General features: G+C 35.7%; 1 protein-coding gene across 3 annotated transcripts in view; it reads right to left on the reverse strand.

The window, feature by feature from the left end:
* Window positions 1-340: 340 nt before the first annotated feature.
* The window catches only part of Macc1 (MET transcriptional regulator MACC1), a 78318-nt gene continuing 61692 nt past the window's right edge, over window positions 341-16966 (reverse strand). For all 3 annotated transcript variants that reach the window (XM_076920910.1, XM_076920912.1, XM_076920911.1), the window contains exon 5: window positions 341-3127. In XM_076920910.1, the coding sequence (XP_076777025.1) occupies window positions 2915-3127 (213 nt within the window). In that variant the 3' untranslated portion in view covers window positions 341-2914. The remainder of the gene's footprint in view (window positions 3128-16966) is intronic.

Genomic DNA, 16966 nt, shown 5'->3' on the forward strand with positions numbered 1-16966 from the left:
TTATTCTAAACACTGTCTATGTATTTTTCCTACTCAGCATGATAGTGTTGTGCAGACTTTGTCTTATGGCTATATATCCCTTCCCAATGTTCTATACAGAACCACATGGGTACATGGTTCATATAGGAAGAGGTTCTAATTGTGTTTGTATAAACAGTAGGAAATCCATTTTAATTTCAAAAACCTACACTGATGTAAGTTTTGACTTTTATATTACCTCAAATATTCCTTAGGCATTAAAAAATACTGATATATATATATATATATATATATATATATATATATATATATCCTAAAATTCAAATTTAGAAACTCATGTCACATATATAAAGCTGTTTACATCAGTCCTTTTTCAGTTCAACAGCATGTATTTATTCATTATTCTGCAAACTTAGCTATATACAAGTTCACAACTTATGCAGTGTTATCTATATCACATATGTGCTGTGTCTGTGATTGCTATAAACAGTTAGTGATACACTTGAAGGAATTCTCTGGTGGACTCATGTGAAGCCCTCTGAAGAAAGAAGGCAAGAATTTGGGAATTTCAATGAACAATTGCCACATTCCAAGCTAAGGACTAAATTAATTTGTGCATCATCAAATGAAAAGCCTGAGGAACTAAAAGGATCATCTAATCTCTTTCCATTTTTGTAATGCTTGGAGAAGTTTTAGATTAATAGTTTTTGATGCTTTAATGATGTCAAAGAGAGACTGTAAGTGCCTTATTAATTCCATTGACTTCCTGCCAAGTAGGAGAGTCAGTTTGTGATTACTGAATTAATCTATTTTGATTAGGAAAATGCATCACAGCAAGGATATTATAAAATGCAGAAAAGAGGGAACAATTTATAAAAATTCATAAAAACAAATTTGAAAGGACAGAGTGAAAGTGTTTTTAAAATTCCCCTTAAAAAATAGAATAAGAGATCATGAGATTTTCCTTTTTCCCACTTATTTTTGTATTCACCTAACATCCTGATCATAGCCCTCCCCACCCCATGTGAGAGGTAGGGAGGGGAGATCATGAGGTTTACCTGTGTGCTGATATTTAAACCACTGTTCCATCCTTGAATTACCCAAGTGGTTTTTATTTTTTAAAACTGCTTAAAATTCCCAACCACAACCTTCAGATGTCACAATGTACACATCTAAATTGTTTTGTTGGTGGTGGGTTTTTTGTTTGTTTGTTTGTTTGTTTGATCTTACTACACTGATCAGCTAACAAGGTCTCTGTGTTCTTAGATCTTGCAGCCTGGAAAAATCCAGATACTAAATCCTTGCTATCCCTTCGTAAACTTCTCAAGTTTGCAGATACATTAATAAGATTCCAACAATATTCTAAAGGAAGCAAAGTCACCATTTCAAGTCACTGTGCCCTACGCTAACAAATTGGCTGATTTTTTTTTCTTTTCTCTCTGAATTTATTTTCAACTAAAATAAATTTTGTCCTTGAACTACAAGCCCTTGGTCAAACTGTGTCATCATCAAATAGATAGTGAATGTCATTAAGATTGTTCTAAACACTAGCTCAAAATACTTTTCCAGCATACCAAATACCTTACAGTGTGAATATTAAAAGCTGTAAAAGGATTGTGCTTTTAGTTTTTACAAAAAAGAAACATGTTTTATTCAAAAAGCCACAAACAATACTTTATTCAGCCTATCAAGTTACCTTTAAGGCATATTATTCCTTTCTAAGTGCTAAAGGTCTTAGTGGCCTGAATATGGCCTCCTCTCCAACTACCTTTAGTCTTGTCCTTTTACATTTACCCCCGTCCCTCTATCCCCTTCAACCTTGAGCTCTCTGTCCACTGCCTGAAGGACCCAATGATTTCTAGCTTGCACCTCTCCTACTCTGCCATCAACAGGTGCAATGCTTAAGCCTCCACAGGGTTACTATTTGCTTCTCAGAAAACCCTGCTGAATCCACTCTCTTCCCCATTCATATGATATCTTCAGTCTCATAGTTTCTCCGTTGCAGCTGTCATTGTAGATGTCATTTTACATTTAATGTTATAATTTTTTAATTGCCCATCCCTATCATTAATAGCGCTGAAGCCAGAAATCATACATTCTTCCTCATTATATCTAATATCTCAAGTATCTGTATTCCTATCATTAATTATATTCATTCTCTTTTAAGAGAACTACAATAAGTAAAGGAAGGCCAAAATACAAAGACAGTGGCAGCCATGCAATGACTGGACAGAGATGATTTTGTGTCAATTCTGCCAATCATTAATATCTATACTGACTCCAGGTCTCACGTTAGCCTTGTTTTCCACAAGTTTTGTAATGCACTTTGGGATAAGTTCACACACACACACACACACACACACACACACACACACACACACACAGAGAGAGAGAGAGCATGTCTTCATGTGAGTACACACAGAAAGATGTCAGTATCTTAGGATTGAAAGTGTTTTGGTGATAGTAATTGTTTGTAATAATAGTATTAAATATCCTGATGGCTAAAGGATTATTTTGCATTCTGATGATGGGAGAAAACTTCAAATTAGATATAGTCCCAAGATGCAGAAAATAGCTGACAAGAATTCTTAATGCATGTTTGAAGGCAATTTTTATAATGGTGTCATAGTTCCTTCTGGTAATTACTTAAAAGATGTTCAAAAAGAGGAACATATTTTTTAGTATGCATTTTTATTATTTGTCCTTTTCACTATTCTGCTATGTGGTATGGTTTTTCAAAAATTTGAACCATTTTTTTAAAGACAGAAAATCTACTTTATGCTAGCCTCATGGGTAGTCTTCCACCTTTGATTTGTGCACTTAATTTTCCAAATATAAGACATTTTTATGAGTTCATTCTCCTCTGTCACCCCCCCCCACACACACACACACACGTCCCCTTACCATTCTCCTTGCTCCCCAAGTTTGCTTCATTCTATATTTCCTGCGATGTAGAGAAAGCAGTTACTCTCAAAATCTCTAAAGAATTTACAAGTATTAAAGTTCCAGTTAAATCTCTCCACCGTTTAGTGACTGGATTTTTCATTCTGTCTAAAGCTGATTGAAGGTCTTGCAACACATCTCTGTAGCTATTTCCATAGTGAGAACTCCATGCATAGAGAAAATCATAGGCAGGTTTCCACATCGTCTATAAAGAAAAGAAAATAGATATAAGTGAATAACAGACAAGTAGCAGAGAGAGAGAGAAAGAGCACAGAGACAGATATTTTTAAGACTTAAAATGAAATGCCTTCTATGTGAAATTTTGATATTGTAAAAAATAACCATTTTCTATGTCCTGTGGGGTTTTTTTTTTTAATATAATGGCAGCTTAAGTGTGAATTTTTCTCTTGATCTATTATCTAGTGTACATGTCAATATAAAATTCTTTGCATGATTAAAATTTTATTATGTATGTATTCATTGTCTGTGGCGGTGGTGGTGGTGGTGAATACATGCCACAGATGCATATGGAAGTCAGAAGATAATTTTCTGGAGTCAGTTCCCTCCCACCATGTGAGTCCCAGGGATCAAACTCAGTTGTCAAGCTTCATGGCAAACCTTTATCTACCAAGCCATCATATCAACACCATATTTTTTTTATAATAAATACAATTGAAATAAACCTTTAACTCTCTGACTTTTAAGGTTAAAGTTTGTTACAAATATGTATTTGTGTTGAGTTTAATGGTATTACATAACATGACAATGTGCTATCAAATATGCTTTGCATTTTTAATTCATTCTATTTCAGCAAATCTATATACAAGCAAAACTGTAGCTTGATGATCAATTCAAAATAAAGGCAAAATTACAGTTCATTACCTTGAAAACTTACTTTTATGGTACATTTATGACCCAAAGAAAGGCCAACATTCTATGTTTCTTTACTTTGCTTCCCCTGAGCACCTGCCGACACCAATGACATCACTGTTTCCATAGAAATAAATGTACGTCAAAGGAAAGCTTCACATACAAGCGCACAGTGATGGTTACCAAGGCAACAGGCTCAGAGAGAATGAAGACAAAGGCAAACCAAATAAGACAAATGGAAGAATACAGACACATACACAGGTCAACATGAATTTAAGAATATAACAAACCATACACATATAATTAGAATATTTGGAATGTAAACTTTAGTACTCACTACTTATTGGGGCTCATCAAATTGACTTATTTGTAATTCTACCACTTGTAAAATGTTAAGAGTACCAACTTTGAGCTAAATATTGCATAGGATTGCTTTCCTAAACTATTACCTCCATTAACATTAATATTCCATGTAATTGAATATAATTTTTCACTTGTCTTCACTATCATTTATATAGTCTATAATTAAAGTGGAAAGAATTAAATCTCTACAAGATACCATTATATTTTGTTCCAGTCTATATAAAAAAAGCTCAAGGGGAAAATATGTTATTTGTTCAAGTTGGCATTTCTGAGGAGACATGAACACCCATTCTCTTACTTCTCTTGCAAAGGACAATTCTGAAAAATAGAGAATGAAGTGCAATTATCAAAGACATGATATGGTAAGGTATAAGATAAACAAACAGAAGTCATCTTAGAGCAGTGGTTCTCAACATGTGGGTCACTACCTCCCAAAAGACCACCAGAAAACACTAATATTTACATTATAATTCTTAGTAGAAACAAAATTACAGTTATGAAGTAGTGATGAAATAATTTTATGCCTTAATGTCACCACAACATGAGGAACTGTATTAAAGGGCTACAGCCTTAGAAAAGTTGAGAACCACTTCCTCAGAGCTTTGTATAAAAGCTTTACCCTCACCAATCCTGCTTATGAATATTTATATCTTTTGCCACTTAAATAAGGACAATGCAGTATCTTCTTTTCTGAAAGTTTTTGTTGAACACAAACTACCTACACTTACTGTTACTAGTATTAGTTCATCAAGAAAGACAAATTAAGCCATATTAATAAAAGCTTATGTCAGGCTCTATCTCAATTGTCACTGCTTAGATGAGAGATGTGCTAAACGGGAGACTAATCTCTATGGATTTATCTGGTCTATACATGCTCTGAACTTATATTCTACATTAAATCCACTCAGTCACTAATACTCAACTAGCTGAGATAATACTTTTCAATTTTTCATGTGCTGTTTAACATTATGGTATGCATATTTAATGGCCCCTCAGACTGTTCTAAGTTCCTTTATGACTGAGTTAAAGAAATATATTTGGAAATATTTTCAACAGGCAGTAGTTGGCAGTGGTAACATGTGATATAGCACAGAGTAACATAGAACACTATAGAAAGCAGGTATCTGTTGGGGATTTCAAATGTGTAATTTTGACATTCCTTACTAAGATGCACAAACCAGTGACTTCATGCTAATGGGCAGTTAAACTGTCTGCCACTGACTTTCTGAGGCAGACAAGCTCTGCATGCCTCGTCTTTCTCTAACACAGTATATTAGTATATACAGAAAAGCCCTGAGGTACATATGACTTGACACATAAATTAGATGACATATAAATTAGAACCTACATCTCTCCATATATTTGTACAGAGTACTACATAACCCACTCACATTTGCCAGTTTGTACAGAGCACAAAACATGGCAGCCAGCCCTAGAAATTCAGAGAAACATGGATTGATTATTAAGGTCTGATCTTTATGTAAGTCTTTTGAAAATACAAAGAAAGCTCCCAAGAGTACCGAAATTAATCAGAAATGTAAGGGAGGATATTGCCTTAAACTCATCCGAGAGCCCCTGAAGTGTAAATCATACTCAGACAGAAATGGGCATAATAGTCTTAGGATGGAAACAACAGGACATAGATAACCTTCCTGATTTGAACTAAAATATGAATGGGATTTTCCATGCAGGAAACTAAGCCTGCATCTGTCTTCAGTATAAAATCCAATTTGCTACACACAAAATCACTAGTGGCTTTCAACCCAGATGGTAAAAAAAATACAATCATACACAGTGTAAATATGGTAAATACATCTTTGTCCCTTAATTGTTTACTTACTAAGTCAAGATTCACCAAGTATATATCCCTTCAAGAATTTTGTTATAACAAGGCATAAAATGAAGAATAAGCATGTTTCTTGCTTTTTTTTTTTTAGAAGCTTACAGATAGGAACAAGGCTGCCAGTTGGACAACATCAGCACAAAATAGGCGAACAGACATGACTTGGTAATTAATAATTTAAAAAAGTGTCTATCAATTGACTTGCAATAATCAATGTGAGAAAGACATGACTTTCTATTCAAAAGGTTTTATTTTGCTTTTTTGTATATGAGAGTTCTTCCTGTATGTATGTATATGGACTATGTGTGACTGGTACCCTCAGAGGACATTAAAGGAGTTTGAATCTTCTGGAACTGGAGTTGCAAATTGTTGGGAGCCACAATGTAGGTTCTGGGAAACAAATACAGTACTCTGCAAGAACAGCCAACACTTTTATCTGATGAGCCACCTCTTCTGTCTTGAGGCCTTGCCATTAGATAGGGAGTGACACACTATAAGGAAAGTGAGCTTGGCTGCCAGAATCTTATGCTCGCATAAAAGTTCCATTGCTTATTTTATAGTTACAGTTTGAGCTTTAAATTTTTAAAGCTAAAAAATATGTACAATAATTTCCAAGTCTTGTTTCTTCACTAAGCATCTCAAAAAGTACCCATATTATAATTTACATTTAATGCTTTTTATTATATATGGAGGAGAATAGGTAAACTTTTAATAGGGACAAGATAAAGAACCTCCTTTTAGCCCTATGTAATGTGAGCTAACAGACAGGGGCTATATGATAAGAACTTAGAATGGACAGATGACCAGAAAGAAGTCAATGGTTGGACATCATCTACTTCATGGTGATAAAAAAAGCAAAACAACAACAAAAAAAAAAACAAGTGAGTAGAAGAAAATGTCAAAGAAGAGAAGGCAGTGTGTGGAAATTTATACTTTAAAGTATACTAAAGTAGATACCAGTAAAATAAAAAAGCAAAGGATAGACAGAGTAGAGTCAGAGTGCAGAACAGTAATAATGTTTCAAAAACAGGTTCACAGCTGACTCAAAAGTATATCTAGTAGCTTGTCTGGAGTCAGTTCCACAGCCCCACATAGCAGGCTGTGTGTGTACACATGTGTGTGTGTGTGTGTGTGTGTGTGTTTGTACTTAGTATTAAATTGGTAAATTAAAATTATCCAATCTTGGAGTATTTATATTATGGAAACTAGCAAAAGCAGTGATTGACAGGTTTCCCCTCTTACAAAGCTGGCTGTTAAATTTCACCACCATGACACAGAGGGCAAACTTGTCTGTCTCCTCCCTCACATCTTATAACATCAAGTAATGTAATGAAACATGTAGCACAGGCAAGCAGGGATTTGTATATTTGGCCTATCTGTGGTAACCCTGAGATATCAGTGTGAGGTGCATAAAGGGGAATATGCTTTGGCTATAACAAAGTACAAAGAAACAGAGACTACCAAGCAAATGGATCACATGTGGAATATGAGTGTGGGAAGAAGAGAAATGTAACCAGAGCAATAGTCAGCAGAAAGTGAGTGAAATTTTTTGAAGAAAAAAATTAAAATAAGCATTCTATAAAGAAAAAGAATTTGTAGTTTAAATCCTACCTTTTCCAGATAATTTAAGATTATTGAGGACTGAGGAGATAGCATATAAAAAAAATTAAGAAGAAAGGTTAACATTCATTAGCCAGAAACATAAAGCAAAAGGATGCTTGAATCATTTTGAAAAGAAGATTAGTAATTGTACTAGTTACTTTTTTTGTTCATGTGATAAAATGCATGGCCAAAAACATTTAAGAAAATTTAAGAAAAAATAGTTTATTTTACATAAGATTCCAGAGGGCTAGATATCCATAATAGTTGTGGAGGTATGACAGCAGGCAGCTGGAACAAGAAGCTAAGAGATCACAGCTCAATTTTACATGGGAAGAAGAGAAAAGCAAACTTGGAATGCAACAAGGCTATACATTCTCAAACCCTGCCCTGGATGATGAAGTTCTTCCAGCAAAGCTCCATGTCCTAAAAGTTCTATACCCCTCTCCCTGCTCCACAGACACGATAGCACCAGCAACTGGGAACCATAGTGAATGAATATATGAGCCTATGGGGGAAAGTCCCCATCTAAACCACTACCATAATTAAAGGGACAATTAATCATGAAGGTGAGAAAGCACAGTTCTGCCAACAGCTATAAACTGTATATAGTGAGAGAAATACTGGAATTTAAGAAATATGTTATTCTTTAGTAAATGAATAACAGCAGCGTCTAACTTTTCGGTATTAAGCTTTTCTTCCACAAAGCCACCTCAGAATGGTGCATTCAGATTTGTCTCTTATGGAAAAGATGTATGAGACTTGGATCCAAATCTTTGATATTAATTTAAATGTCCACATTTAAATTTCAGAATTTATACTTTATTTATGCTTGCCTCCAGAAAATGAAGAAATATAAAGTCAAAAATACAGATGATGCCGGGCAGTGGTGGTGCATGCCTTTAATCCCAGCACTTGGGAGGCAGAGGCAGGTGGATTTCTGAGTTCGAGCCCAGCCTGGACTACAGAGTGAGTTCCAGGACAGCCAGGTCTACACAGAGAAACCCTGTCTCAAAAAACAAAAATGCAGATGACTTACATGCATCAATTGTGTGAAATTCTATATTAAAATATAGTACAGCCCCAGGAAGTTCATAAAAGGTTCACATTTTCTGAGAAATTACAGGGAAAATAAGGTTTCATCCCAGGAAGTGATAGAAGAAATGACATGTGTTGAATCAATAATTTTTGTTTTATATCAACCTAAGTTAAACACCAAAGATGGGTTGTAGATTAACATGACCTCAACATTTCTCTTGCCATATATCTTATCCAAATTTTAAAAATAATTTTCCAAATTTAATGTTATGACTAAGTGAAGATATCAAACACTGTTCTTGTGCTCTAGAAATCAAAAGGAAGACTGAGGCTTTGGTTTTGCTGAGTCAGTCTTAACCACAGAGCAAATTCCGTCTGCCTTTTCATCTCTGTCACAAACATTGGATACACAGCTCCACCCATGCTCCTCTGCTCTCAGATTTCCTTTTTTGTGTGCATGTATATATGGTGTGCATTTGTATATATGTGTCCATATGTGTGTGAGTATGCAATACAGGTATAGTTGTGTGTGAAACCCAGAAGTTGAGATCAATAGACAATATTCAACATTGTATATTAAGACAGAGTTCTCTCATACACTCCCCTAGTTTAGTTAATCAGCTTGCTTCAGTGATTCTCTTTTTCTACATTGTAGCTGCTAAAGTTGTAGGCAGCTGCCATGCCCACCTGGCATTTGTATGGAAGCTGGGGTTCAGTTAAGAATTCTGGTTCTCAGGCTTATTATCAAAGTCTTTACCCACTGAGTCATCTCCCCAGCCCTTTAGATTTCTTAATGTTAATTTCCTGCAGTATGGGCTCATCCTGGAGTAGGAAACATGAGGTTAATAGAAGTATAACATTCTTCATTTTTCATCCATGTTCTCCCTTCTCTTTACACACAGAGCAGCATCAAAGGATTTAGTTTATTAAATTAAGTGGTTTTCCAAAGCAGTAGTATATGTATGGGAGAAATGATGTCTTTCCCTTGGTTTATCTTCTCAGTATTAGTGGATACAGTAAAAGTAAGGGACCAATGATTACATAATATGTGGGATGCCAGATGAAATGAAACAAAAATAGAGATGAGAACAATAAAGTTACTTATTCCTTGAACCCAATACGACTCATTAGATAATGTATCAGATGACAAAATACAGCAAGAATAGGAGCAATTCAGAACTGAGCATTCCAGTCTGTCTTTTTAGCTCATAAAATAGAAATAACATAAAGAATGTAATGGATTTTAATTACATTTGGATAATTGCATTTTGCCACACTAGAGGATTAATAATCCACCTACTCATACCTCATAAAATTATAGGAGCAGCATTTCATTTTAAGTACCATTAGCTGCTAGAGCATTGAGGTGTTTGCCTTCCTAATAATTATTATATGTCTTCTCTGTTCAGAACATTATTTTCAATATCCAGGTAGGCCTTATGCCATCTCTGATTATTATTATTATTATTATTATTATTATTATTATTATTATTAATTATTATTATTGAGACAGGGTTTCTCTGTGTAGCCCTGGCTAACCTGGAACTCACTCTGTAGACCAGGCTGGCCTCCAACTCAGAAATCTACCTGCCTCTGCCTTTTGCCTCCCAAGTGCTGGGATTAAAGGCGTGCGCCACCACTGCCCGGCACCATCTCTGATTATTAAATACGTAAATACTGTTAAAAAGAGGTGACTGTTTTCTTTGAAAGAGAAAGAAAGCTAGATTCCTGCCTGAAATTACTTCTTTGTTCTAGTCTAATGTCAGATTCCTGCCTGAAACCCACTTCCTTGTCCTTGGCCAATGTCATATTTCTGCCAAGAGCCCCAAAAGCTCTGTGCCTCATCCCCCTTTTTATTTCATAAACAAGACTGAGCCTGTCTTAGGTCATTCTAATAAGAATGCCTTCCTTACCCATCAAGGAATATGCATTATCCAAAGCAATGCACTTATGTCTTAGGTTGGTAAGGCTCTGTGCAGAATCTTACCCTTCCTTGGCTTGCCAGCCTGTTCATTTAATAACTCTGTCTGGGGATCCATTTTCAGTTTCAAGCCATGTACTTTGGCTGCCAACATGTTGATGTTGTTAAAGACAAGCTTTAACATGATGGTCAGGAATAAGAGTATTTCCAGGACAAAAAGAACTAGCATGATCAAGATATATATTCCATTCTTGAAGTTTGACCAAAATAGAAATACTGACCACAGGCCATGGGTAATTTTATAAGAAGTATCTACCACATCAATGCTCAGCAGAGTAGCATTCTTTAAATTCATAAGTTCACTATGCAAAGTTAAAACATCCAAAGAGGAGTTAGAATTATGGCAAATACACTGCAAGTGTCTTTAAACTTTTTCCTAATTATAATGACTACCACTGTAAATTTTAGAACTAACATGAATCCAATAGTATTTGGCATGACACACGAGATGGCTCCTTACTCCTAAACTCTGAACCTCCCTCCACCCTCCAATAATTTGAATAGGATAAAGAGCATCAATCTGTTGTTCCCAATGCCTATCTAAATCCTCTTGTATATTCAACACATTAGTAACATTTTTTTTTTTTTTTTGGCTAAATGATTAACTAAAGTAGCTGTCTTAACTTCTTGTGTCAAAGTGATTGTAGAAGCAGTGGTGCCAGCAATTACTGTAATTAAAGCTGTTATACCAGCAATAAGCAAACCCACTACCCTCTTGCTTCTGATTAAAGCCTGACTCACTTCTTCCAGTACTTGCAAGCTTTTTTTTTTTTTTTTTTTTTTTTTTTTTTTTTTTTTTCAGAAGACCATAGTTCTGTGATACTCAGGGCAATAAAACAAAATCTGGTTGATAGACCTCTGTAACTTACATGCCAGATTTCAACACATTAACACAATTAGAAACTGCACAATCAATGCAACTTACATTAAATATTGTAGAAGAAACAGAAGTAATTTTAACTTGACAATTAAAAGAGCCTTAACACATGTACTAACACTTGTTTGAAATCCAGATCCTGCCCCCAACTTTATCTTTTGCTAACATAACATCATCTTAGGCTAGAACAAAGAAGTAATCTCAGGCAGGAATCTAAATATTAGGCTAGAACAAAAAAATAATCTATATTTTAGGCTAAAACAATGAAGTAGGCTTCAGACATGAAAACGACTTTGGGCTAGGACAGGGAAGTTGGCTCAGATATTTTGGTCATTCTGTAAGCCCTTAGAAACAGTGATCATGGGAGTGATCACGGAACTTGGTTCATTGCCTTGCTTGTTCTTTGACTATTTGTGTTTATTGTCTTGCTTGTTCCTTGACTATTTGCATCTATTGTATTGCTAGTTCCTCAACCTAGAACTGACCTTAATACTTGCGTTTAATTAAAATGGAATAAAGGAAAAAAGAAGGGGGGATGGGGTTCTCTAAGGAGAGGAAATGGGGAAAGGGGATGATATCTGAAATGTAAATGAATATCCAATAAAATATAAAAAAGAAAGAAAGAGAAAGAGAGGAAGGAAGGGAGGAAGGAAGGAAGGAAGGAAGGAAGGAAGGAAGGAAGGAAGGAAGGAAGGAAGGAAAAAGAAAGAAAGAAAGAAAGAAAGAAAGAAAGAAAGAAAGAAAGAAAGAAAGGAAGGAAGGAAGGAAGGAAGAAAGAACGAGAGAGAAAGAAAGAAAGCAAGCTAACTCCTCTGGGGCATCTTACTTTTTCCAGACAGATAATGATGTTTGGTTAAAATCTGAACTAAGATTCTCTTGGAAAGCAGAAAAATATTGGTCTGGGGGTAGCCAGCTATGTTTGCAATAAAGAATACCCTTTGGGGACTTGTTGGATTAATAGTGAGCTAGATAATGATGGAGGACCCATTTCTTGCAAGTCATTTGCTCAAATTAGTCTATCATAAGATAGAAATCTGCTAGGTAAACCATTCTCATGAAATTCCTAGTTAGGGGAACTCTTTACTGCCTTTTTAAAAGTAAAGTACCCTCACTCCTTGAAGACATATCTGAGTGTCAAAATTTAGAAAAATTAAGTTTCTCTAATCCACTCTTTCCTATGTAAATAGTAAAGCAGGTCCTGGGAAATAAGATACCAAGGGTTTAAAAGTGCACATGCTGTGTTGGAAGTTAGCCTCTTGGCTGTGTAGCTGTAGTATATTTGATAAGCTATAAATTTTTTTCTGGATAAAATTTTTACTTTTTCCTGCTGTCAAAGAAACTGTACCTTAAAAGATGCCATGAGAGCATCATTAGGCACATAAAGCAAAAGAAGTAAAAATTTCTCACATACATTAGGTACTTGATCACAGGAAATTACTGTTGAGTTTGAGGCTTAGTAACAAAATTACAGTCGCATATCCAGGCAAGAATCCAGGTCCCTGAGTTATAAATCATAAATCCACCTTCATTTCACTAAAGGATCACTACAAATTTATTTTATTATCGAGTGGCTTTTAAAAACATTTCTGTTGAATCTTACACTTAGCTGGATTTGGTTTTTAAAACCACAGAACCCTTTCACTCTAATAACATATTTGATAAAGAAAACTTGACATCAGGTCTGGGAAATGTATCTTAATTGAGAGAAGCTTGGCTATCGACCTTTGAGTTCAGGCTCTACTATCACATAAACATGTATAAGGCCCATGGCTACAGTGAAAAGCTGGGAAAAAATAAGTTCAAAGTCACTTTTAGCTGCATAGCAAGTTTATGACCAACTTCTATGTGACACCCTATCTCCAAAAATATTTATAAAATAAAAAATATGACTGTGCCAAGTTTCTAATTCAAATGCCCAAAGTCTGAGAGAATATTCTATATACTCTGTCACTAGTAGGTGACTTTCCGTAGAATACTTTCCTCTTTAAGAAAGAATAAATGTGTGTCTAATTGCACAACAACAAAGATTTACATAGCAAGGCCGCAACAGCTCTAGATTTAGATAAATAAAGAGACAACAGAGTACCCAAATAAACAATTTCAGAGTTATCTGTAAACCAGATAATTCCAATGATCCAAGGACAACCCTTGTATCTTTTGTTAGAGATATTTTCCAAGGAAATTAAATGTTAAGCCCATAAGGAAAAGCAGATCTGCTAAAACTTTTCCTCACTTTTTCCCATATGTTAACAGCCTGCCAATTTCTTAGTACCAAGACCCTGAAATCACTCTGACATTTTCCTTACCTACATTCTTTCTCAGTCATGTCACTAAAAGTGGCTGCATTTGATTCCTTTTTCTAGAAAAATCACTCAAGGTCATAGCTTTGTCAAATCCACTCTTTCTCTTCAACAAAACAATAGATACTATATGTTTCATGATGACAATTTTCATCAAATATCACAAATATTTTATATTTATCATCTGACCATCTAAGCACCTGAAAAGATAGTGCTATATGACTCAGTTAAAAAAAATTCTTAGAAAAATTCAGTAATTTTTCCAAAGTCAGGGGCTAACGAACAGACTAATGGACCAGGAATCCAGGATAGGTAGCTTTTTACCAGAAGAGTCTTGCCTATGGGTCTCTGCAGGAAAAACACCACATCTCTCTCCTCTACACATGACTTCTTTTCGTCAGTGAACTCCTAGATCTTACTGCTAATAGGAGTCCAGGTCCTCTCAATAACTGAAAGGCTAGTGATTCTTTGGTATCAGGAGGTGCCTCCCAACTTCTTCTGATCAGTTTGAGCTTTGCTTAATCAGTCAACTCTGTAAAAATTTGTCTTCTGTCTAGATTAGTGGATGGGACCATGAGTGACAGAGACTGGGTTCAAGCCTCTGTCACCATGTCACTCTGAATGTTACATAAATTCACTAATATTCAGAGTACATGTGTGTAAGAAAAAGGTTGATTCTAATGTCTTACTTATGTGCAAGAGATTAATGAAATATGTGAAGAAGATTCTCACATGACTGACACAGTTATTTTCATTTTTATGGTATCATGTACTTCCCAGTGGAGATGTAGCTCAATAGTAGAGCTTCTTAGATTTTTTTTCTATTTAAAACTTAAGTTTATCCTAAAAAGAAAAAATAAAAGTCTAGTTTTACTTCAGTCTTTGTGCTTTGCAGTTTCTGAGCCAATGCTAAGAACTGACTGATTCACAATGTCTATTAAGAGTATAGGAATATAGATGAAGAAAACGCTAAAGAAAAAATAAATGGGAAAACTACAAAACTGGAGTGAATTCTACATAAAACCTTCATTTACATATAAAAACTGACTTTTTTTCATATACACAAACAATTTGTCTGTCTGTCTGACTATAGTTTATAACACTTGCATGGAGAGGCTGTATGTTGCAGGAGATATTTAAAACAGTGGCACCCGTTCTGGCTTGTAGTTTGGGAACTGCCATGTTCCCTACTAGCCTAGGCCTGAGAAGTGGTGCAGGTGGGCCAGAAGCACCGGCCCTGCCACCCACAAGACACCAGCGTGGGAAATGGCTCTGCCAATCTTCTATGCTGTCTTCACAAGGTTGGGCTAAACCCAGACCATCTCGCCATCCATGTGGTACCCAGTAGGAATTAGACTCTAATGTTTAATGATTAACCAAAGACTTTATATATTTGGTAAGGCTCAATGACAAGATGCCCACACAATTAAAGGTGTAACCCAATACCCAACCTAGATATATCAACTACCTTTAACTGCTAGAGACACTCGAACGTCCACTGCCATTTTCCCTCTCTCTCTCTCCTCTCTCCCCTCACTCCTCCATGTCCTTCTCCTCCTCATCTCCTTCTTCTTCCTCTCCTTACTCCTCCCACTTTAGCTCCTCCCAACTTTCGGGGAAATTTTCCCTCTACAACTGTATGCTCATACACACTCTTCTACTTATTCCCTTAAGAGAAAGTCTTTCACTAAACCTGGAGCTTGACTGACAGTCAGCCAGTACCAATGATTCTCCTGTCTCTGCACCTCACTGCTCTGGGATTACAGGCAGATGAAGCTGCCTGTCCATATTTGGTTTTTTATATGAGTGCTGAGATTTAAACTTACAGTCTCATACTTATACAGTAATCACTCTTCACATATTGAGCCATTTCTCCAATCCCCTAATCTTGGTTTTTGAGAAAGGGTTATTGGTTGAGCACACCAACTAGGTTTGGGTGGGCTGTCCCAGAGGCTCTAAAGATCTACCTATCTCCATCTTCATGGTTGACTTTTTAAAATGGGTTACAAAAATCTAACTAGGGTCCTTATGTTGCATGATAAGTATTTAAACTAACGAGAAATCATAACAGTTTCTACATGCTCATTTTTAATCAACATATAAGATAAAATGTTTGAGCAGTCCAGATATACATCAGAAAAAGAGGGAAAACAAAGATTGCTTCCAGAAAATACAAGAGGGAATTAAACTTGCACTAAAAGGTGACTGCAAAAAGGATTATACCTGGCTGGCTATAGTGTTCTCCATGTGAATAGTTTCAGAGATGAAAAACAGATGGTGATTAAGCATCTTAGCTTTACTGAGTTTCCATGGAGACAGTGGCCCAGTGTGACATGCCAAAGGAACTACCCCTTCAAAGGCCTGCTGGTGCCTGTATAGAGAAGAGGTGAGTGGGCAGAGGCAATTTAAAGTGTAAAATGAACCTTCAGGGTGTTTAGTGAATAGTAAAGGAGGAACCTGGTGTTTATTGTTAGAGAGTCCATGGAAGAGAGTTACAGAGAATTTAATGTCACATTTGTTAATAAAATCCAGAAGGCTGGCTGAGGATCTGCCTCAGGGCTATGAATGTGTGAGCTCTGAAATCTGCTGATCTTCTTTCTGTAAAATCGGACTTTTAAATTGTGATATTTTTCTAGTATTTTAAAATTAAAAATTTAAATATCACAGAAAAACTACAAGGAAATTGTTTATTATATAATTTATTCTCTTATATATTATAACCTGACCCAGTTTCCCCTCCCTCGTCTCCTTGCAGACCCCTCTGTTCCCTCCACTTCTCTTCCATTTTCCTTCAGAAAAGGGCAGACCTCCCAGGAATGTCAACCAAATATGGCAAATCAAGTTATAATAAGATTAGGCACCTCCCCTCATATTAAAGCTGGATGAGGAAACCCAGTAAGAGAATAAGGGTACCAGAAGCAGACAATACTAACTAGTTAATACTAACTTTTACAAAAAAAAAGTTGGCATTACTTACATCTTTGTACAGTATATATTTTCTGAAAGAAACATGTTCTTTAAAATGTGTTTCCCATAGGCTAAAGAGAAGGCTCAGCAGTTAAGATGACTGATTTCTCTTACAGAGGATGCAAGTTCAATTCCCAGCACCCACATGGAGATTGACAACAATCTATAAGGTCAGTTCCAAGAAATCTGATGTCAAATATGGCTTA

Source organism: Arvicanthis niloticus, chromosome 23 (genome assembly GCF_011762505.2).
Source record: "Arvicanthis niloticus isolate mArvNil1 chromosome 23, mArvNil1.pat.X, whole genome shotgun sequence".
NCBI lineage: Eukaryota > Metazoa > Chordata > Mammalia > Rodentia > Muridae > Arvicanthis > Arvicanthis niloticus.